This window comes from Grammomys surdaster, unplaced genomic scaffold (assembly GCF_004785775.1).
Source record: "Grammomys surdaster isolate TR1022 unplaced genomic scaffold, NIH_TR_1.0 97, whole genome shotgun sequence".
NCBI classification, from domain to species: Eukaryota; Metazoa; Chordata; class Mammalia; order Rodentia; family Muridae; genus Grammomys; species Grammomys surdaster.
Genome location: NW_021604576.1, coordinates 1,559,906 through 1,578,788, shown reverse-complemented (window position 1 = coordinate 1,578,788; position 18,883 = coordinate 1,559,906). Strand labels below are relative to the sequence as shown.

At 40.1% G+C, this 18,883-nt stretch overlaps 1 protein-coding gene across 8 annotated transcripts in view; it reads right to left on the bottom strand.

The window, feature by feature from the left end:
- Positions 1–11,706: 11,706 nt before the first annotated feature.
- Runx1t1 (RUNX1 translocation partner 1) overlaps positions 11,707–18,883 on the bottom strand; it is a 148,942-nt gene continuing 141,765 nt past the window's right edge. For all 8 annotated transcript variants that reach the window (XM_028779629.1, XM_028779656.1, XM_028779637.1 and 5 more), the window contains one exon: positions 11,707–15,899. In XM_028779629.1, coding sequence (XP_028635462.1) covers positions 15,624–15,899 — 276 coding nt within the window. In that variant the 3' untranslated portion in view covers positions 11,707–15,623. The remainder of the gene's footprint in view (positions 15,900–18,883) is intronic.

Here is an 18,883-nt window from a genome sequence, read left to right as displayed (position 1 = left end):
ACATTGTCCCCCTCTGCATTACTCACTTCCCCCATTTTCTGACCCTCACAAAGCCCACACTTCTTTCTAGTGACATATCTCTAATGTGACATGAGAGAAAGCATGTGGCACTTGGCTTTCTCCTATTAAGCCATTTGTTCCCCTCATCCTTCTCTCTTTAAGCATCTTTCCTGGTTCTCAAAGTCATCTATAGCTTTTAGGAGATGTATCCTTCACTGTGCTCTTGGCATTGAAACTACCCTTGCTCTTCCTATGTGTTTAGAGTTTCCTCAAGGAAGTTCTATAGTGCTGACTTGGTGATGATGAACTGTTTTAGTTTGTGCTCGTAGTTACAAATGGCTTTTATTTCTCCATTATTTTTTAAAAGGTGGCTCTGCAGAATATAGCAATGTTGGCTTGCTGTGTTCACTTTAGAGCCTTGAAATCTATCATTCCATATTCATTCTTTCCTGGATTGGAAAGCTACTGGTGAGAAACCACAAATTATTCTGTTTTTTTTTTTTTTCTGCCTTTGTAGGTGCGTTGCCATAATATTTTTTAAAAAATGTTTCCTTTTTAATGCTGGTTTCTTGTTTGATTTTTGGCTTGTTAGTTGGTTGGTTGGTTTTTATTGTTTGTTTTGTTTTGTTTTTTCTTTTGTATTTGTGACATCTTAATTTTATGTCCTTGAGAGATTCTTCCTTGGTTATGTCAGCTTGGGGTTCTAAATGATTCTTTGTATTTGTATTTGTATATCCATTTCTTTCTCTAGACTTTCTTCGCCTTTAGTTTTGATCTCAGTTTTTTCTACTTGATGGATTCTTAGGTGTAGCAAAAAAAAAAAAAAGAAAAAAAAGAAAACAGATGGTAATAAAAGCCCATTCAAGCAAGATGGTAGCTAAAACAACGAACTAGTTCTAATATAAAATTATAAAGAAAAAGAAACCTCTCTGATTTCTTGGAAGCTGCGACCATGTTCTTCAATTTTAGTTCCCTTTATTGATCACCGTGACCTTCCCTTTCACTCTCATATTCTGTTTTCAGGTTCCTTTAAACATTTACTTGAACTTTTCTCATGTATTTTTTTTTTTCTGTTAGATTGGCTCATTTTCAGCATTCCTGTTTGTGGCTTCCTTAGAATGTCCCATTGCTCACTGAATCCTCCTGCTGTGTTTTGAACTTTTCATTCATATTGCTGACCTTCTCACTCACCTTGGTATTTTCTTATCTAAAGACTAAACTGATTTCCATATTGTGTTCATCTTCGTGGTTGAGTCCTGCACATGGCCACTGTTAGATGTGGGAATCTGACCTCTTCCTGGTACTGCAGTGATTCTGTTCTCTTTGGCTTCAGCTGAGACCTGTCCTGAGCTTTGCAGCTCTCCTAGTAGCTTCTGTTTCATAATTTTTGTGCTGCTGTCTTGTGCTTTGCATATCTGTTGGCATAAATGCATCCTGCAGTCTCTCTCATTTCTGTTTCATACTTTTTCTTGTTTGTTTGTTTGTTTGTTTTAGGAAAGTCTTCTTTGTGTTATGATAGTCTTTGCTTGAGTGCATGATCTTCGCTGCTACTTAGAGGAAGAGGCAGAAGTAACAGAAATCATTCTCACATGCAAGCTGGTTGTTAACAGATGGCAAACAGCACGTGTGTACTTAATAACACCCTTGATAAGGTTCAGAAACAGAGGAGCTAAGATGCCATTAGGATAAACGTAGTTTAAAGGATTTTATAACTAAGGGCTCTAATGATTAAGTAGTAAAAGGAGGCAGGAGCTGGGGAAAGGATAAAGGATAAAGAGGGACCAAAGTAGGAATAAGAGGGAAAGAACATGAGTTAAATGAATGAGAACAGGAACGAGGTACAGAAAAGAGATACCTAGATGTAGAAACCTAAAAGACAGCCATATAAATCTACTAAAGGAAGATCAAAACCTAAAACATGGGAAACAGTTAAAGTTTAAAGAAAATTTAAAATACTAAAGTAGAATAAAATAGTCTATCATCATTTTTTTGTTAGGATGAATATATATCCCCCTATACTGTAAGATATCTTTTGCAGCTGAATGCAGGTGGAAAGACAGATATTTCGCTATATATAACTCAAAATAACTTAAGGCAGATGTCTTCTTCCTACTGGGTTAGGTTACTGTGCAAGGATCTGTCTCTCCATTAGGAGTTTTCCAGTCTCCAGCATTGAGTTGTCACATATATCTTGGCATCTCCTTACCCAGCTACGTACTCCCCTCTGGTATTCTACCTGATTGGATATCCAAGGGTTGTTTTCAGTGTCTAAGACTAGCAAGGAGGGTAGCTGGGCTTTTGTTGACTTTAGCCACTGGGTGTCCTTCAACCACCATTGCTTTTGTCTGCTTTATTGTTGCAGTTGTCTGTGTCCTTACTTCCTTGTCAGCATGTGGTGCTGGGGGTTGGGGTTTTCGCTGAGGTCAAGAAATGCATTAATGTCAAATGCTTTCCTTTCCATGGCAGCGCTGTTTAGTGACAGAGTATCTCTCAAGAATACCATCTTCCTTCTTTCACTCCTGGGGTGCTAGGAAGCATAGCAAGAGGCAAGTTCCTACGAGCTTGCGTATCACACATGTCCCACATAGATCTCTATCCCAAGATTTCTGTTGACTCTGTTTCTGGAACCTCCTGTTTTTCATCTGTAGCCCCAAGCAAGAGGACTTTTCCACCACAGAGCACCATCCAGAAGACTCCAGTCACTAGTCTAGTGGGTACAATTGTAGAGAAAGAAGCTCATTTGTAAAAACCATAAGGAAATGAATACTGTTATCAAGGAAATAGGAGGTGAATAGTCAATTCTTGAGGAAGAAAAAAAAAAGATAGGAAACCTTTATTCTGAAGACAACTGCTATGTGAATTGTCTATGAATCCTTAAATTTATATGTTGGACCTTAATCTTCAAAGTGAAGAGTACTGATGATGGGGTATCTGTAATTATAGTATAATTACAATACAGGCCGAATACAGGCTGTTGGCTTCTTCTATCATGTGCTGGCATGTAGAAGTCACCTCTGCCAGCAAGTAAGGATTCATCAGTCACTGGACGTGGCGCTCAGTTGTAGACTTCCCACTTGTCAGAACTGTGGGCAATAGATTTTTGATGCTTATAAATCACCCACCTAAGGTGGTTTTTTTTCTCACAGCCTGAATTACTCAAGTAACAGCTAAGCTGCTGGTGCCAGGTATGTTTATGCTGTTTGTGCATTTGTTTGTATTTGAATATCCTTTTGGAATGGTAACTTGGGGAAAACTGGCTTGTTAGATGCATGAAATTTGGAGTGATCCAGAGCACCATGAAGGGAATGACTGATAGGATTCAGCCCTTTGTGAGATTCTAATTACAACACATGAGAGAGAGCAGAGAGGGGAGAGTTTGGTAGATGTGCCTATGAAGAAGTGTCTGTGAATGTGCTCAGATACGTCGGGGGGATGTCAGCTGCACAGAACTATGTGATTACTCCAGTGCTAGACTTTTGAGATCCTTATGGGGATATAAATTATAACATTATCCATATGTTAGTCACTGAGTGCTTTCAAATTTTTTCCCCATGGGGTGCCTGTTAATGACTTCTAATTCAGAGTTCCAGTGAGTGTGGTTTAAAAACTGCTGAGTTACTTACATCCCAGTTATTGCTTAGGATGCAGCACTTATGAGTAATTTCTACTCCAGCTTTGCTAAACCAGCCTCAAACCTTTTTGAGTATATTGCTATTCAACTTAGTGATTCTGAGTCAGGACCATAAATAGCGTTACTTAAATTAATTTAGATTACATTGTAAGAATATTTCATGATAGTAGGCAGATCACAACTTGTATTAATATACATATAGTAATAGGTATTATAAGCATATATTTACATATATTTATGTCTGTATATATGTACATGTGTAAGTATGTATGCTGTATTCAACACAATCCCATAAAGCCCAATGGTAATTATTAGTTTACATCTCTTTTATAGAGAGCTTATTAATTGAATACTGAAACAGCAGAACACTCCTTACTCTATTTTCCTGTCTTTCCTAACAGCAAAAAAAAAAAAAAAAAAAAAAAGGTATGTATTACTTACCATCAAGAAGGGTGGTTTGCAGTTGCCTTAATTTTACTGTCTGTGACTTTGTCAGCAAAACACAGAATTTACGAAGAGGAACAGTGAAAGACTGTTGTTGGTTCTTTCTAGATTCCATCCCTCATCACACTGTTAAGAGACAAGTCTTAAGTAGCAGTAGATGCCATGTAAAATGAGCTTGCTGAAAGTTTAGTCAGAAACTTGAAAGGCTTCCTCTTTCTCAGACATAATGCTGACCCCATTTTCTATCCTGGGTAGAGAAGCTGCAATTTTTTATTTACTTTCACACACAGGAGGAATTTCAAGCCATCCATTCTCCTAAGAAAGATTATTATTGTAAAACTCTCCCTCCTTTGGAGAAGATCCCTATCTTACTTCTGATTCATCTGAGTGCAGGGCTTCATTTTCCCCAGGCCTTGATGCTTCTGGTATCTGTATAGTTTTCTGGAAGTCATCCCTCACAGGAAGGTCTCTCCTTCCCATCCCTCTTTACGTGAATCTCCTTTTACTCATATTTTTGTTGCTGTCTCTGCCAGCCTTCCTTGATGCAAGTGCTGGGTCCCCAGTCAATACGAGATTCATTGTACAGGTTTGCAGAGATGACAACCACTGCCCTCAACTCTATACTTATCATTGTGTGTCTCCAGTCTTTAGTCAGAGACCTTTAGATCCCAAATAAGCATGAGAGTATGAATAAGGATATAACATCACCATCAGTCGTCCCGAAATGAAGCTGCATGTCTCACATAGGACTCATAAATGTCCTGATGGCCTGTGAGCAGAACCTCTAGTCTGCTTTGCTTGGCCCCTATATAAACCATTTTTTTTTGCACAAATGAGATTTATTTGCCCCAGAGGGACAGAGGGCAAAGAGTAAGAGACAAACACAGGAGACAGAGGTTGAGGGAGTGAGGGAAGGGAACAAGGGAAAGGGGGCAGGGATATTTGTCCCAGAGGACAAAGGACTGCCTCTGTATAGAAAGGAGACAAACAGGACACAGGAAAAATGACACTTTATAAAGGCATAAGTGGATGTATTAGGATGAAGCATTTATTTCTTTACTGTTTTGATTGAATATTCTACTTATTTACACTTCAGATGTTATCCCCTTTCTCCATTCCCCAACCCCCCAGACACCTCCTATCCCATCTTTCCTCCTCCTGCTTCTATGAGGGTGTTCTCCCCTCCACCCACCCACTCCCCCCTCCCCACCCTTGAATTCCCCCACCCTGAGGCATCCCGCCTTCACAGGACCAAGGACCTCCACTCCCACCAATGTCTGACAAGGCCATCCTCTACTGCATATACAGGTGGAGTCATGGGTCCCTCCATACACGTTCCCAGGCTGGTGGTTTTGACCCTGGGAGCTCTGGTTGGTTGGTATTGTTGCTCTTCCATGGGGCCGCAAGCCCCTTCAGTTCCTTCAGTCTTCTCTCTACCTCTCTTTATTAAATAAACCCACCAACAGTTCAACAAACATTCCAGTCTGCCTTAATCTCAAAGACTTGATGCTTGTTTCCTCCATGTGGCATACAAGTTGTAGAGGAATTTTAATCCAGCAACATGGCTGCTCTGGCAAGGGTTCACATACTAAGAACTAGGTCTTTGTGTTATGGCTGGAATGCAGACATGCTACACACTTAATCCCTATGATTGGAATTCAGACACATTCTTAGTACATACCTTTAAGGTAAAATTAGTTTGAAGGAAGCACCCATGTTTGAAAGTGATATTAGATAGAGGGGCAGACAAAGTGATGGATCAGAGAATGATTTGACAGAATGAGTCAGAAAAAGGATATACCCAACTCTCACGAGAACAGCACAGAATGAAGAAGCTATTTAAGAGCAGGGCAGAGAGAGAGAGAGAGAGAGAGAGAGAGAGAGAGAGAGAGAGAGAGAGTCAATCAGTTGAGCATCAGTGCAGTGAGCGTAGGGCAGTGGAGTTGAGTTAGTTCCTGAATTCATGCAGTTCAGTGCAGGTGAGCAGAGACAGTTGAGGCCAATGAATAAGAACAAACCAGAAGATTGGAACAAATTGTCAGGACAAGCAGAGCAATTCAATGAGAAGCTGAAAGAAAACATTGAATCAGTCAGCTTGGAGAGAAGTTTGAATCAAAACAGTTGAGATGAACCAACTAGAAAGGCTGATCTTATTCAGCAGTACGTCTTATTTAGCTGAAGCCTTTATGGTCCGGGTTTACAGATTAGATTATATGGAGGCTACAAACTTCTAGGCCTAGACCTAGGGAAGGTTAGCTAGAAAATGCTCTGGACTCAGCCTAAACAATGTATACATAAAGCTTGGGTATAGCTCCCATATCAACATTTCCTCTGAAGAAATAAAACAAATTTTTACAGCAAATTCCTAGCCTCAGAGATCCGCATATTTTTCTCTTTGTTGCCCAGGCTTCTTCTTAAATGTCATTTCCTTGGAGTGATCTGGTGTGGGTCAAGTTAAATTAATGCCACTCTCAAGCCTATGGTCAATTATTCAATTACCACGGCCTATTTCCTTTTGGTATTCCCCAAGAGCTACTGAACTATCAAATTATTGTTGCTAGAGAGACACACCAAATATCTTTTCATCCCAGATAAGGATCCAAAAACAGACAAAATGATACTACCAAGATTTTAACTTAGTGAACCAATAAGTTTATATTGTTGAGGTATTAGTTACAGGAGCAGACATGATTCAGATGAATCACCAAAGTCGACCCCAGCATGGATAACAGCTGGAAGCCTGGAACATACACACAGCCAATAAGTTAGAGAGTCCTGATAGTCTACTTGGTTTCCATTGAAGAGTTTCTGAGTCTTCTAGCCAGCTTGGCTTGTCACTTTTTAGAAAGTCCATCTCGTCACTGCTTCTCTTCTTCCATGAAGCTGAATCAGTCTGATTATCTTCCAGGAAACAGAGTTTGTCACAGCTCCTAGGCAGCTCAGTTTTCTGAGTGTCTCTATGCAATCTTTATTGCTTATAAGCCCTGGGGAGGAAGAGACGGACCTAGAGAATCTGGTCAGTTACAAGAACTTCATGAAGTCTTTGAGTTGTTTATTCCTCAACTTAAGGATAGTTTTAAACCATCCTAGTAAGTGACCTTGTAATACAATTCCTCATATTGTGGTGAGCCCCAAACATAAAATTATTTTGTTGCTACTCTATAACTATAATTTTGTAATTGTTATGAATCATAATGTAAATATCTCATATGCAGGATATGTGATCTGTGATTCCCTGTGGGGTCAACACCCACAGTTTATAACCACTACTTAAGAACATCCTGTTTTGCCTCCTTTTCAAAAAATTCTTCTCTCATATATTACTTCCCAACTGAAATTTCCCCTCCCTCTTCTTCTCCCAGTCACTCCCCCAACCTCCCTTCTTCCCTGCCCCAACCACGTCTCCTCTGTTTCTCTTTAGAAAAAGGCAGGCCTCCTGTGAATATCACGGAAACAGCATATCACGTTGCAGTACGACTAGGCACTTTCCCTCTTATTAAGGATGGACAGGGCAATTCAGTTTGAAGAAAAGGGTTCCCAAAGCAGGCAAAAAAGACAGAGACAGGCTCTGTTCCCGTTGTTGGGAGTCCAAAACGAAGAACCAGTTACAGATCTATAACTGACTATAACTGAGTATAACTGAGTATAATTGCCTATGCAAAGGGCTTAGAACAGAACTATGTAGCTCGCTGGCTGTCAGTTCAGTCTCTGTGAGCTCCTATGAGCCCAGATTTGTGGATTTGATGAGGTTTCTTATGGTTCTCTTGACCCCTCTGACTCCTACAATCCTTCCTAACCATTTCTGCAGGATTCCCTGAGCTGTGCCTAGTGTTTCACTGTGGGTCTCTGCATCTCTTTCGATCAGTTGCTGAATGTAGCCTCTCTGTTGACAACTGGGCTAGGTTCCTGTCTATGAACATAGCAGAAAATTATTAGCATGTTTGGTTCTATTCTATGTCTCTGGGTCTTGGCAGCATCAGATATGGGAAGTGAGGCCTCTACTTATCAAATGAAAAATCCACCAAGATGAGGTTTCAATTCTAAACATCTATGCCTCCAATACAAGGGCACCCCTATTTGTAAAAGAAACAATACTAAAGGTTCAATCACACTTTAGGCCTGACATATTAATAGTGGGAGACTTCAACACCCCCACTGTCACCAATGGACAGGCAAAAACTAAACAGAGAAATAATGGACCTAACAGATGCTGTTACTCAAATGTGACTAACAGATATCTTCAGAACATTTCACCCAAACACAAAAGAATATCCCTTCTCAGCACCTCACGGAACCTTGCATAATTTTCATACCAAGTTAAGCATGTCTATACTAAACACTTCTTATGTATGAAGAAAACTGAAAATATTTCTATCTTAGAGTTTTATTGCTGTGAAGAGACACCAAGACTACAGCAACTCTCATAAAGGACAACATTTAATTGGGGTTGTCTTACAGTTTCAGAGGTTTAGTCCATTATCATCATGACAGGAAGCATGAAAGTATCCAGGCCTACATGCTGAGGCAGGTGGAACCTAGAGATCTACATCTTGATCTGTAGGCAACAAGGAGAGACTGTGTACTACACTGAGCATAGCTTGAGCATAGGAGACCTCAAAGCCCACCCCCACAGTGATATATTTCCTGCAACACGGCCACACCTCCTAATAGTGCCACTCTTGATGGGCCAAGCATTCAAACACATTAGTCTATGGGGACCAAATCTATTCAAACCACAAATTTCTTGTACTTTAAAAAATATATATTTAAAAATGTACACACATAATCTTTAGGGACATACTATATAGTGCCATTACTTAGTTAGGTTTTATTTGCTGTTTGGATTTTCCATAGTGCTGGGGATTAAATCCAGGGCTTTCTCTGATCTAGAAAATCTCTAAACTACACTCACAGTCCTTTTGTTGTAAGCTTTCAAAGAAAGAAGGTCTTTTTTTTTTTTTTCTCTTCTCAGATCAGAGCCCTCAAAAGGAAGAAAATAGTGGTTGTCTCTCAGGAATCATCTGAACCACAGGAAAAAAACTCCAGAGTATGTTAGAAAGCAAGAAGTCTGAGGGGAAAGTATTGCCATGAAACTGAAAACAACTATACATTGAAGAAAGTATATGCTCCAGTGTTACAGGACCACAAACAGTAGTAATGTTTGCATATATGTTTCCACCCCGGCCCTCAACATATAATATTTGTCTGCAGAGGTATTCTTTTCTTAATATTTCAAGATGGTTCCTATAGGAACTTTCAAGGGCAAGCATGAGGTCTGACAGAAGAAATATTGAGGTAAAGAAAAATATTAAAAATGTTGGTTTTTGTAGAATGGATATGGGAGAGGAGATGGGACACTTAGAGTTCAGGGATTCAGAGTGAATGCTGCAGGGCAAAGATGGAGCCGAATGTGGGAACTTAGAAAGCTAAAAAGCCTCTGTGGCAGATAGAGGCCATGAGATCTCCACTAGGCCACTGTTCTTACTCTGGACTGTTAAGTGCATGAATCTTAAAGTATTTCTAATGTCTTACTAACTCAGCCTTATATAAATAAATTAACAAACAAATTATAACAAATTAACAGAGAACCATGACAATTAATTAAATATGTGTTTGTTACCAATAACCAGGTACTGTTTACGTGAGAAAGACTTCCTTGCTTTGGTGTTTATAAACTCTGGAATTTGTAAACAATGGCCATGCCTCTGCTTTGTCAAGGTCAGAGCTGCACACGGCTTACTCTTCTTCTTGCGATCTCCTTCTCAGGTGATAAAATCATGGCCCTCATGTTTTCTGTTACTATAACCAACTGACTTATTTCCAGCTGCAGAGTCACAGTTTTATTTACAATTTATATTTATTGAGTGTTAATTGGGAGCCTGACCTTGTGTTGTGGACTTAAAAGGGCTCTAGTTGCTGTTGATTTATGCAGATTTTGGGCAGCTTCATGTACTCCCAATGACTCACATTCCTATGGGATAACTTGTCTCTCATCTTTCTAGTTTTTGGTGATAGAGAAATTGAACTTGTTTGTGGCATACAATGTGAAGGCCCACTCTTGACAACTCCAACTCTATGCTGTTAGCATTGGGAGCTAAAAGTGAGTACTTGTTCTCATTTCAACTTCCCATTCAACTCGTAGGTTTATTACAGTAAGTCAAGCATAGTGGCCTCAATAAATCTCCCATAAATTTCCTATATATAGATTTGGAAGTGTTTTGGCCAAATGTTTATTTAAATAAGAAAGCCCCAGAAGCAAAGGAGAAACAACTTTGGCCCTATCTCCTTTTCTGTATTTGTGGAAAACCTATTTCCTGCTTTTGTCTGACTCAGTTTCTCTAGTATGGCTGAGAAGAGATTGACCAGGGACCAGTTTAGGCAAGTACAACTTTATTCATTCACCTTGGAAGAAAGATATAAACACCCATACAGAAAAGCACCTCTTGGACCATTTCTTCCCTTCCATTCTGGGGAAACAGCTTAGTGTTCTTTCATGGCAAACATCATTTTTATATTATCAAATACATCAATAACATTCCTTTAAAAAAAAGTGGTCCTCACCACCCAGAAGCTGCTGATTTTGTTCACATTCTTCCTCTAAACTAAACTCATTAACCATTTGTCCAGCATATCCAATCATACAAATATGTCACAGAGCTGTTTTTCAAGGACAGCTTATAAACCCGCTACTTCATGGGGTCTCAGTTCTATCCTCCATGTCTTCTGTTTTCTGGTCTGTTTCACTTTGAAAAGAAAAAAGAAAAAGTATCTGTACAAGTAAGGAAAGCAAGTTGATCCAGGCTGGTCAGGTTTTTGAGGCGGGGCGGTGGGGGGGGATTAACTACTGAATTAAATATTCAGCCTGTTTATTTTGTAGGGATAAGAAATACACTATCCATGTTTTTAAACTCTCTCTCTCTCCCTCCCTTCTTCCCTCTGACAAACAGGCTGCATTCCTCAATATCAAATGGAGATGCCAGGTGTCAGGACAGGGGTAGGGCAGAGTTGGAAGGCCCTAGTTTACCCCCAGCTCTGACTCACCAGCATCTCTGACATCTCTGTCTCTCCAGATTCAGGCTTTGCATTTTACTTGATCCCTTTAAACTAGCTTTTAGACCATAGTTGGAATCTTCCAAGCAACAAGCAAACAAGAAGTTCTACTACAATGTAGTGTATGCATTCCTTTAAAACAATGTGCTGTGTAAAGTACTCGGGAGATTGACTAAGTTCCTATGGTAGAAGACCGATAAGTTCTCCAAATTCTAAGCTACTTTATAGCTAGTGCATGAAAAAGTATATACATATGCATGTTAAATGGACAACATGGATCTCAGAAACAAGCTGGACATACCATACTGTGTATTACAGATGTACAAAACCAAGTGTGAACATACTAGCAACTTCCAATTAAAGGCAGTGAGGATCTAAGACAGGTGGAGGAAGAGGTCTGCCTTAGTGGGTACATCCTGCAGCTGTACATTGGAGCAACCTGCTGCAAGCCAGAGCTTTAAAAGATGGCAAATAAACCTTTCTGAAGAAGGTGACCCCTAGTCTAAACTATCCTTTCTTATGGAGGACTTTGAGTATCCTTCTATATTTGACTACTATGACCTCAGAAATGTCCTCTCTGCTCTATCATTCTCCCTCATCAGTCATGGGTGAACTAACACATGTTAGAGACACACTCTGTAGCTGACTAGACTCTAGGCATGCTCCATGAAGAACTGCCCTTCAAGGCTAAAGTCCCTGAGTGGTAGCCTTGGCATACAGTAAAGATAAGGGAGACAGAATACTGACTTTTTTTTTAAGCATTTTTATTACACAGTAAAGAGTACAACAATACCTGAATCATACTTTAAAGATTCACAGGTTGACAGACCATACATTACAGTCCAACTAAGGAAAAAAAAAAAGGATAAACAAGAAACCACAGTTCAGACATAGTAGACTTAAAAGCTCAAGAGTATGCAGACAAAAGCGTGATGCCTAGCCCCCGCCCCCCAGTGTTAGTCTACCGTTAACTTGTGGCACGTGTCTGAATTAAGTATTGCACAACAACTTTAATTTTTCACAATAATGTCGCAGAACCCAAAATAATTAAAATAAAATTACTTCAAATCTGCATTTCAACAGTCTCCAATTTTTTTTTCTGTCCCTTGAGGAATTCGGACAACATGGAGTCGCTTTCTTTCCCTAAGTATCCCAGACATAGGCATGCTTTGCATAAGTAAACCAGCCTTGAAATTTTTAAATCCCCAAGACATGCACCTACACATTAAAAAAAAAAAGTTCAGAAAAAAATTAAAAAGACAGGTGGCCCTGTCACACACAGTCTCGTGACAGAGAAAGAGAAAGAGAAAAGAGACAGAGATCAGAGATAGAGGACGCCCTATTCCTATCAGCGACCACCATTCAATTCTATCCAATGAAGATAACTTTTTTTTTTAATGTGTAATACCTACAAATTAATACTCTCACATAGCCTGTATATAAGTGACAAGCAAAAAAAGGAAAGTAACAAAAGTTTTCTTTTCTTTCTCTTCTTTTAGGTTTATGAGGTCTGCATTGTTACCAAGAAGTGATATGGTTCGCAGCTGTATGAGTTTAACTTTTGGTATCCTGGTTCTTTTGTGCCCATTTGGTTTGACTAGACCAGTTTTTGTTAGCTACTGGTGCAATATACATGCTGTCAGAGGTAGAGTGAAACTTTTTGCCACTGAGGAGAATGTAGCAAAACAGGAGGAGAGGAAGAGGAGGAGGAAGAGGGGAAGGAGGAAGAGGAATTAGAGATAGAGCTCAGAGTTAGGGATTTTTTTTTTTTTGTATTGGTTTTCACTCAGGGTGCCCTGAATTAAAAAGTAATGAGACGTACTGTACTAATCCTTATTTAACACACTAGTGTTCAGAATAACAGTGCTGTTCCACATACATCACAGCTTCTTGAGATCGAGACGTGAGGGTATGACATACCTCATTTTTTGGGATTATTTAACCCTTCGTAGCCTAGAACATATAATAGCTCTAAGAAAGGACTGTCCAGTGTCACAAGCAGACTAGAAAGCAGAATGAGGTCAAAGGATTCTGGGAGCACCATGGTAAATTAGAACCCATTCAGAGCCTGGTTATGTGCTTCTCATTGCCTTTAGCAGGTGTGCTGGCAGATGGACTTCCAACATGCAGATAGATAGATGCATTTATTTGCTCATCAGAACTTCCTAAACTAAAAGGCCATTAAAAACAAAAAAAGAACACAACACCACCCAAACAAAATCAAAACTGACTGGGATATGAAAATACAGGGGAAATGGTTTAAGAAAATCTTAGATTTGTGAGACATAAAGCAAACCCATGAGGATTGCCTCTATGCAGATAACTTAAATACAACCACTTAAAACTGTATCCAAGGGCTACATTACCCACTCCTCCCCCCTCCCACAAGCTAATGGATTGTACTCAATTTGTAAAGAAATGCCTGGTGTATGTGTATGTGGAGAAGTGTCTTCCCAGCCTTGTCAACTTTGGTTGTCTACACAGCCTGCAGCACTGCCGACTCTTAAAGCACACAACCACATCCTGGGCTAATGTGTTTCAAAACTAACAAGTAGTTCTGGTCTGGACCCTGGACAACGAAGGGTTAATGGATTCACACTGAACATGTTTAACCTGCTGATCATTTGGAAAGTACTACTGGTGCTTCTCAAAATTCCGATTTTGGTCCATCAGATCAGTCTTTGGCTGACTTCCCTTTTGTAAGAATACTGTATAACCTGGCACTCAGCAGGGTTAAAGCTGTCCGTCTACACCTCAGCATTTGGAGCTCTAATGATTTTTTTTCATTTTTTGTAAAATTAGAAATACTTAAACAACCTTACAGCAATATGCATGCACTGTCCTTTTTTTTTTTAAAGTAGGATATCTTATTTTATTTTTTTTAAAAAAGTCCCTAATAATTTTTTTCATAAAAAAAAAATAAAAGAAAGAAAAATTCCACTACTACTCTATGCTACAGCTAAAATCGGTGAAATGGCTCTAGCATATTTAAAAAGTTGGTTTGAAAAAAAATAAGCATGCCTAGGGAGTCATTGTGACAGTGCAAAATACATTTATGTACATCCCTCTTACAAAACATCCATGTGCTAGCATTCCATGAAGCATGCTGGTTTCCAGGAAAAAAATCCTATAAGAGAGTGAGTTAGCAGCTCCAAAAGATAGCTTTTTCTTTTCGTTTCGTTTCTTTTCTTCTTTTCTTTTCTTGAGGACAACCAAAAAAGTTTTTTTTTCTTTTCTTTTTGTTTTTTTTTTTAACTACTAGAGAAATATCACTAATACATACAGATATAAAAGCAGCATAGAAAGATACAGGTTTCTCACCAACTAGGAATAAAGAGACTAAATGTGGGCATATGGATAAACTACAATGCATCTTCACATTTGTCCAACACATTTACAAGAAAAACACCATTGGGAAAAACCTCACAGGACAGAAGTGTTTTAATACCAAGAGAACTACTAGATTTTAATTAAAAATCCAAACAGGGTGGGGTTGAAAAAATTTTGGAAAGGGGCTGGAGCTGAAGCCACCATTTTTTTTTTAAAAAATTAGTTTTCAATATAAAATGAATGAGCTGGAATAGACCCAATGTCTTACTCTGTGGAACCTTGCAAAAGTGAAGAAATGTTGAAGGGTTATTTAGGGCAGCTGGCTGTCTTGGAAGCTGCCAGAATGCTAATTAACTGCAGGCTGAGTCTCTTAAGAGGTGTGTGTGTGTGTGTGTGTGTGTGCGTGCGTGCGTGTGTGTGTGTGTGTGTCTATATATATATAAAGGAGCCTCTGTACCATGACCATTTTTTTCTTGCTGCTGTAGTCATATACCCCACTGGAAATCATCTTTCATTTTTCATTCTGTTGACCTGGATATTATTATTTCTTTTTCAGAAACAGGAAAAAACCCGAACATCTGTGTCTCCTTCCAATCTGCCGCACATCTGCGCGTTTTGCAGCGGGTCTTCAAAGTTCAGTTAGCAACCCACAGACGCCATTCATCTTCTTGTTAAAATGTCTACTGCTGTATCCAACGCTCATGCCCTTGAGGAATTGCCTCTTTTTATTTTTTCCATTATTGTATATAAAGAACACTGTGACTTTTAATATTAGCATTTTTTTGCTTTCAACAGCAATTAGCAATCTCTTGGTTTGCTGTTTGGTAAAGCATTGGTTAATGAGGTCATCTAGTTTAAAATCCCAGCTACTTGAAAATAACAGGGAGGAGGTCAAATCTAGCATTTCACGTTATATCCTTTCCTCTCTTTTCAGTTCTCTAAAGAAAAGATATCTTTGTTATCCACAGTAAGTCATTACGACCCGTTACTGGCCTCTGTGTTTTACTATCGCCTCAAAGATACAGTTAGGTTCTCTCTTGCCGAAGTACTGAAATAAGATAGTTCATCTATAAACAAACAAACAGAAAAGGGACTTTGAGCATCTGAGGATGAGGAATTGCTTTCGTGTTGGTTGTGGTGTCTTTCCTCTGACAGTCTGAGTTTAGGTCTAGCGAGGCGTCGTCTCTATGGTGGAGGGGGTTCCCGGGGTGGTAGACCTCGGAGTGGCTGCTGGTGGTGTGTCCATTGGGCTCCCAGCCCCACTGCTGGGTGTGACCGAGGAGCTGACGGCCGGTGTGTCTCCCTGCTGTGGGGCCTGCAGGGTCTGTCCACAGATGTGGTGATGCTTCTCCCAGTCTTTATGCTGGCAAAAAGAGCCACAGTATCGGGCGGTGTTACAGCCGCTGCAGGTCTCACTTGCTTTCCGGCCACAGTTCCAGCAACTCTGAAGGAGAAGGAGAGACGCCAGGTGAATGCTCATGAAGGTAAAAATCTAGTAAACAGGAAAGATGTCATAGTTCCCACATCTTCAAGAACGACAGAGACAAAATGGACAACTCAGAAGACGCTGGCCCTGGTGTGACCTTAGTCAGGATGTTACCCAGTATGGACTTCCAGTTGCACCACAACCTAACCCTCGTGCTACTTCTCCAACCTGCTGCCCTTTTCCCTGCCAGCCCTCCCTGCCCCGCAGGACAGCAGTGTGAACCAGTGCTGTGTTCCTCTCCAAAAGCCCACAGCTCCAGGCAAGTCACCCTGATAAGAGAGTGCTGGGACATAAAGCTTTGCCCTGGTCCCTGCAGTCTGTCCTGGGTGGGCTACCTGGCTCCTACCAGAGCCTTTGGCTGATGGCCATTCATCATGTTGTACACATTACTATTACCTACCTATTCTATCAGGAGGAACCCAGGCACCCACCTGATTCAGATTTCACTGCTAGCACGCTGACCATACCTCCACATGCCCGCCTAGCACTTCCTCACAACATGTTGCCTCTGTCGTCCATATGGTCAAGCAAGGGGAAACTTTTTCAGTATCTCCACCAGAGATACTGAAATGTCTCAGTTTTGTCTCAATTGTCTCAATTTTCCGTCAGCAATGGTTATGGCATTGATGAGATTGGCTAATGATCTTTCCAGTGTTTGCCAGAAAAATCTCTTCTTCCTAGATTTGACTGTCTTCATTTGTAATGAATCATCTACTCTGTACTAAGTACAACCTTTATTTCCCATCTTGTCTCCTTCTACCACCAATACTATAATGTCTAGATATGAACATACTGCTCTGGGACAGAGGCTTTCTCTCTGGATACTAACAGGAATCACAAAGGAACTACAAAACCACAGTATTGGTGTCAATGAACTATAAGAAACATAGAGGGTTTGGTATCCTGCTCCATCCCAGCTTACCAGGGTAGTAGCTCTTTCCATGCTATGTACTTAGTATCCCTAACAACCAAATGCCAGGTTAACACCATTTACTTCAGCAAAGATGCTCAATATCTATCTATTGTCTGTCTATCTATCTATCTATCTATCTATCTATCTGGGAAGAAAACACATCCACTGATGCCTAATTGAGTCTTGAAAAATGAGAAGTCCTAACTAAGACTTGGTGAGTGACTGTTTGACTTGGATACGTTTCCAAGCTGGTAGAGCTGCTCCCTTACAACCCAGGAAAGTTAGAATGGCAGAGAGAATTGGGAATTAACTATGCATCCGGAGAAGGAAACCCTGGCCTCGGAACACCAGCTGCCAGCTTCATGTGGCATCTTGCAAGACACAAGAAACGCAGAAATGAGGTTACCTCTGAGATTTACATGATAAGATAAACACCTCATGAATCAGAGCACAGATGTCTTAGAGATGCAAGAACACCTGTGTGGGGAGGATCTAATAGAAGCAAGGGCAGAGGGGTGGAGACTGACTGTGACAATATTCTCAGGGATGCTTCCTGCAAGGAGAGACAGAACCTTGGGAAGCCATATCAAAATGTTCATCTCAGGAGTAAAATAGGTTTCTAGTTCCTTACAAAGACTAATTCTGCTTTGAAGAGCTGTGTCAGGTGGCTGTAGCCCTACATCACTAAGCTTTCTATGTCTGCCTTCTGTTTTTGCAATGCCAGGCATGGAACCAGGGCCTTTCACATGCATGCTAAGCAAAGTTTGCTCACTCAGCTGCAACCTCAGCTCTTGTCAATGGCTTTGATTATTTTTTTTGCAAAACCAGATCTTTAGAGTTCAATAACGCAACTGGCTGATAGTTCTGAATTCATCACAATTAACAGATTTTTAAAGTAACAACGGAGATTTTTGCAAGTTTCCTTCCTCACTGTGTTCTCTGTGTTTATTGTGATTTCGTTATGGTGAAAGCATGTCTAGAGATGGGCTCGTGAGCCTATTAAAAACACACAGCTGGAATGTTATACCATTCCCCTCGGCAAGTAAAGCTTGTCCACTATGGAGAATATATAGGGGCTTTTCAGGAGTTAATTATCTGCTAACAAGGGAACTCTGGAGCCTTTCAAGGACTAAAAACAGAGAACTTCAAGAACTCTGGTTTTAAACCTTCTGAAAGGACCAATGAGATAGTTCAGTGGATAATACTATATTCTCTGTAAGTCTAATGACTTGAGTTCAATCCAGGTACACAACTACATGAGTAGATATTGTGGTAACTCCAAATGTTCAGGTTGTAGCGATCTGGTAGAACATATGATAGTCCAAGGAATTAGATGGATTCTGCCTCAATATGATGGAAGAAGAAACCCCACTCCTGAACATTGTCCTCTGATCTATACAGCACAGCACACATATGCAAGCATGCACACACACACGCACACACACACATTTCTTTTGAAAATATTCAGCTCTGTAACTTTAACTCTTAACCACTCATAAATCTCAGTACTAGAAAGAAAAGCACAACAGAATCCATGATCTCAAATCACAAGCTTAGTTGATATGTGAATATAGTTAGTAAAACAAATCTGTAATGAATAATCAGTAGTACAACTTATTTTTTTCTAGTTAATTAATTTAAGATGAATGCCTCAAAAGGCCAGGTATGGTAGTTCACACCTGTAATCCTATCCATCACACAGGAGGCTAAGGCCAGTCCTGGGCTGCTTTACTGGGATCTTGAAAACTCATTCTCAAAAGAACAAAACAGGAAAAGAAAATCAAAAAGGTGCACAAACTCTGATCATCACCGTATTTGGAAGCCTTCCTCTCCCAAACTTAACTCTACTGCATTGCATGGATGATGTTTCCATGATGTTGTCAGTAAATGTGGGCCTGGCCCTGCCTTCAAAGCTCGAGGTAAAACCTTATGAGGTACAACACAGTGAGGTTTCCTTCTGTGAGGTTTAGCTTTCAGGAGATTGCCAGCTGGGTCCTGGAACAAACTCAGCAAATAAGCGATATTCCTA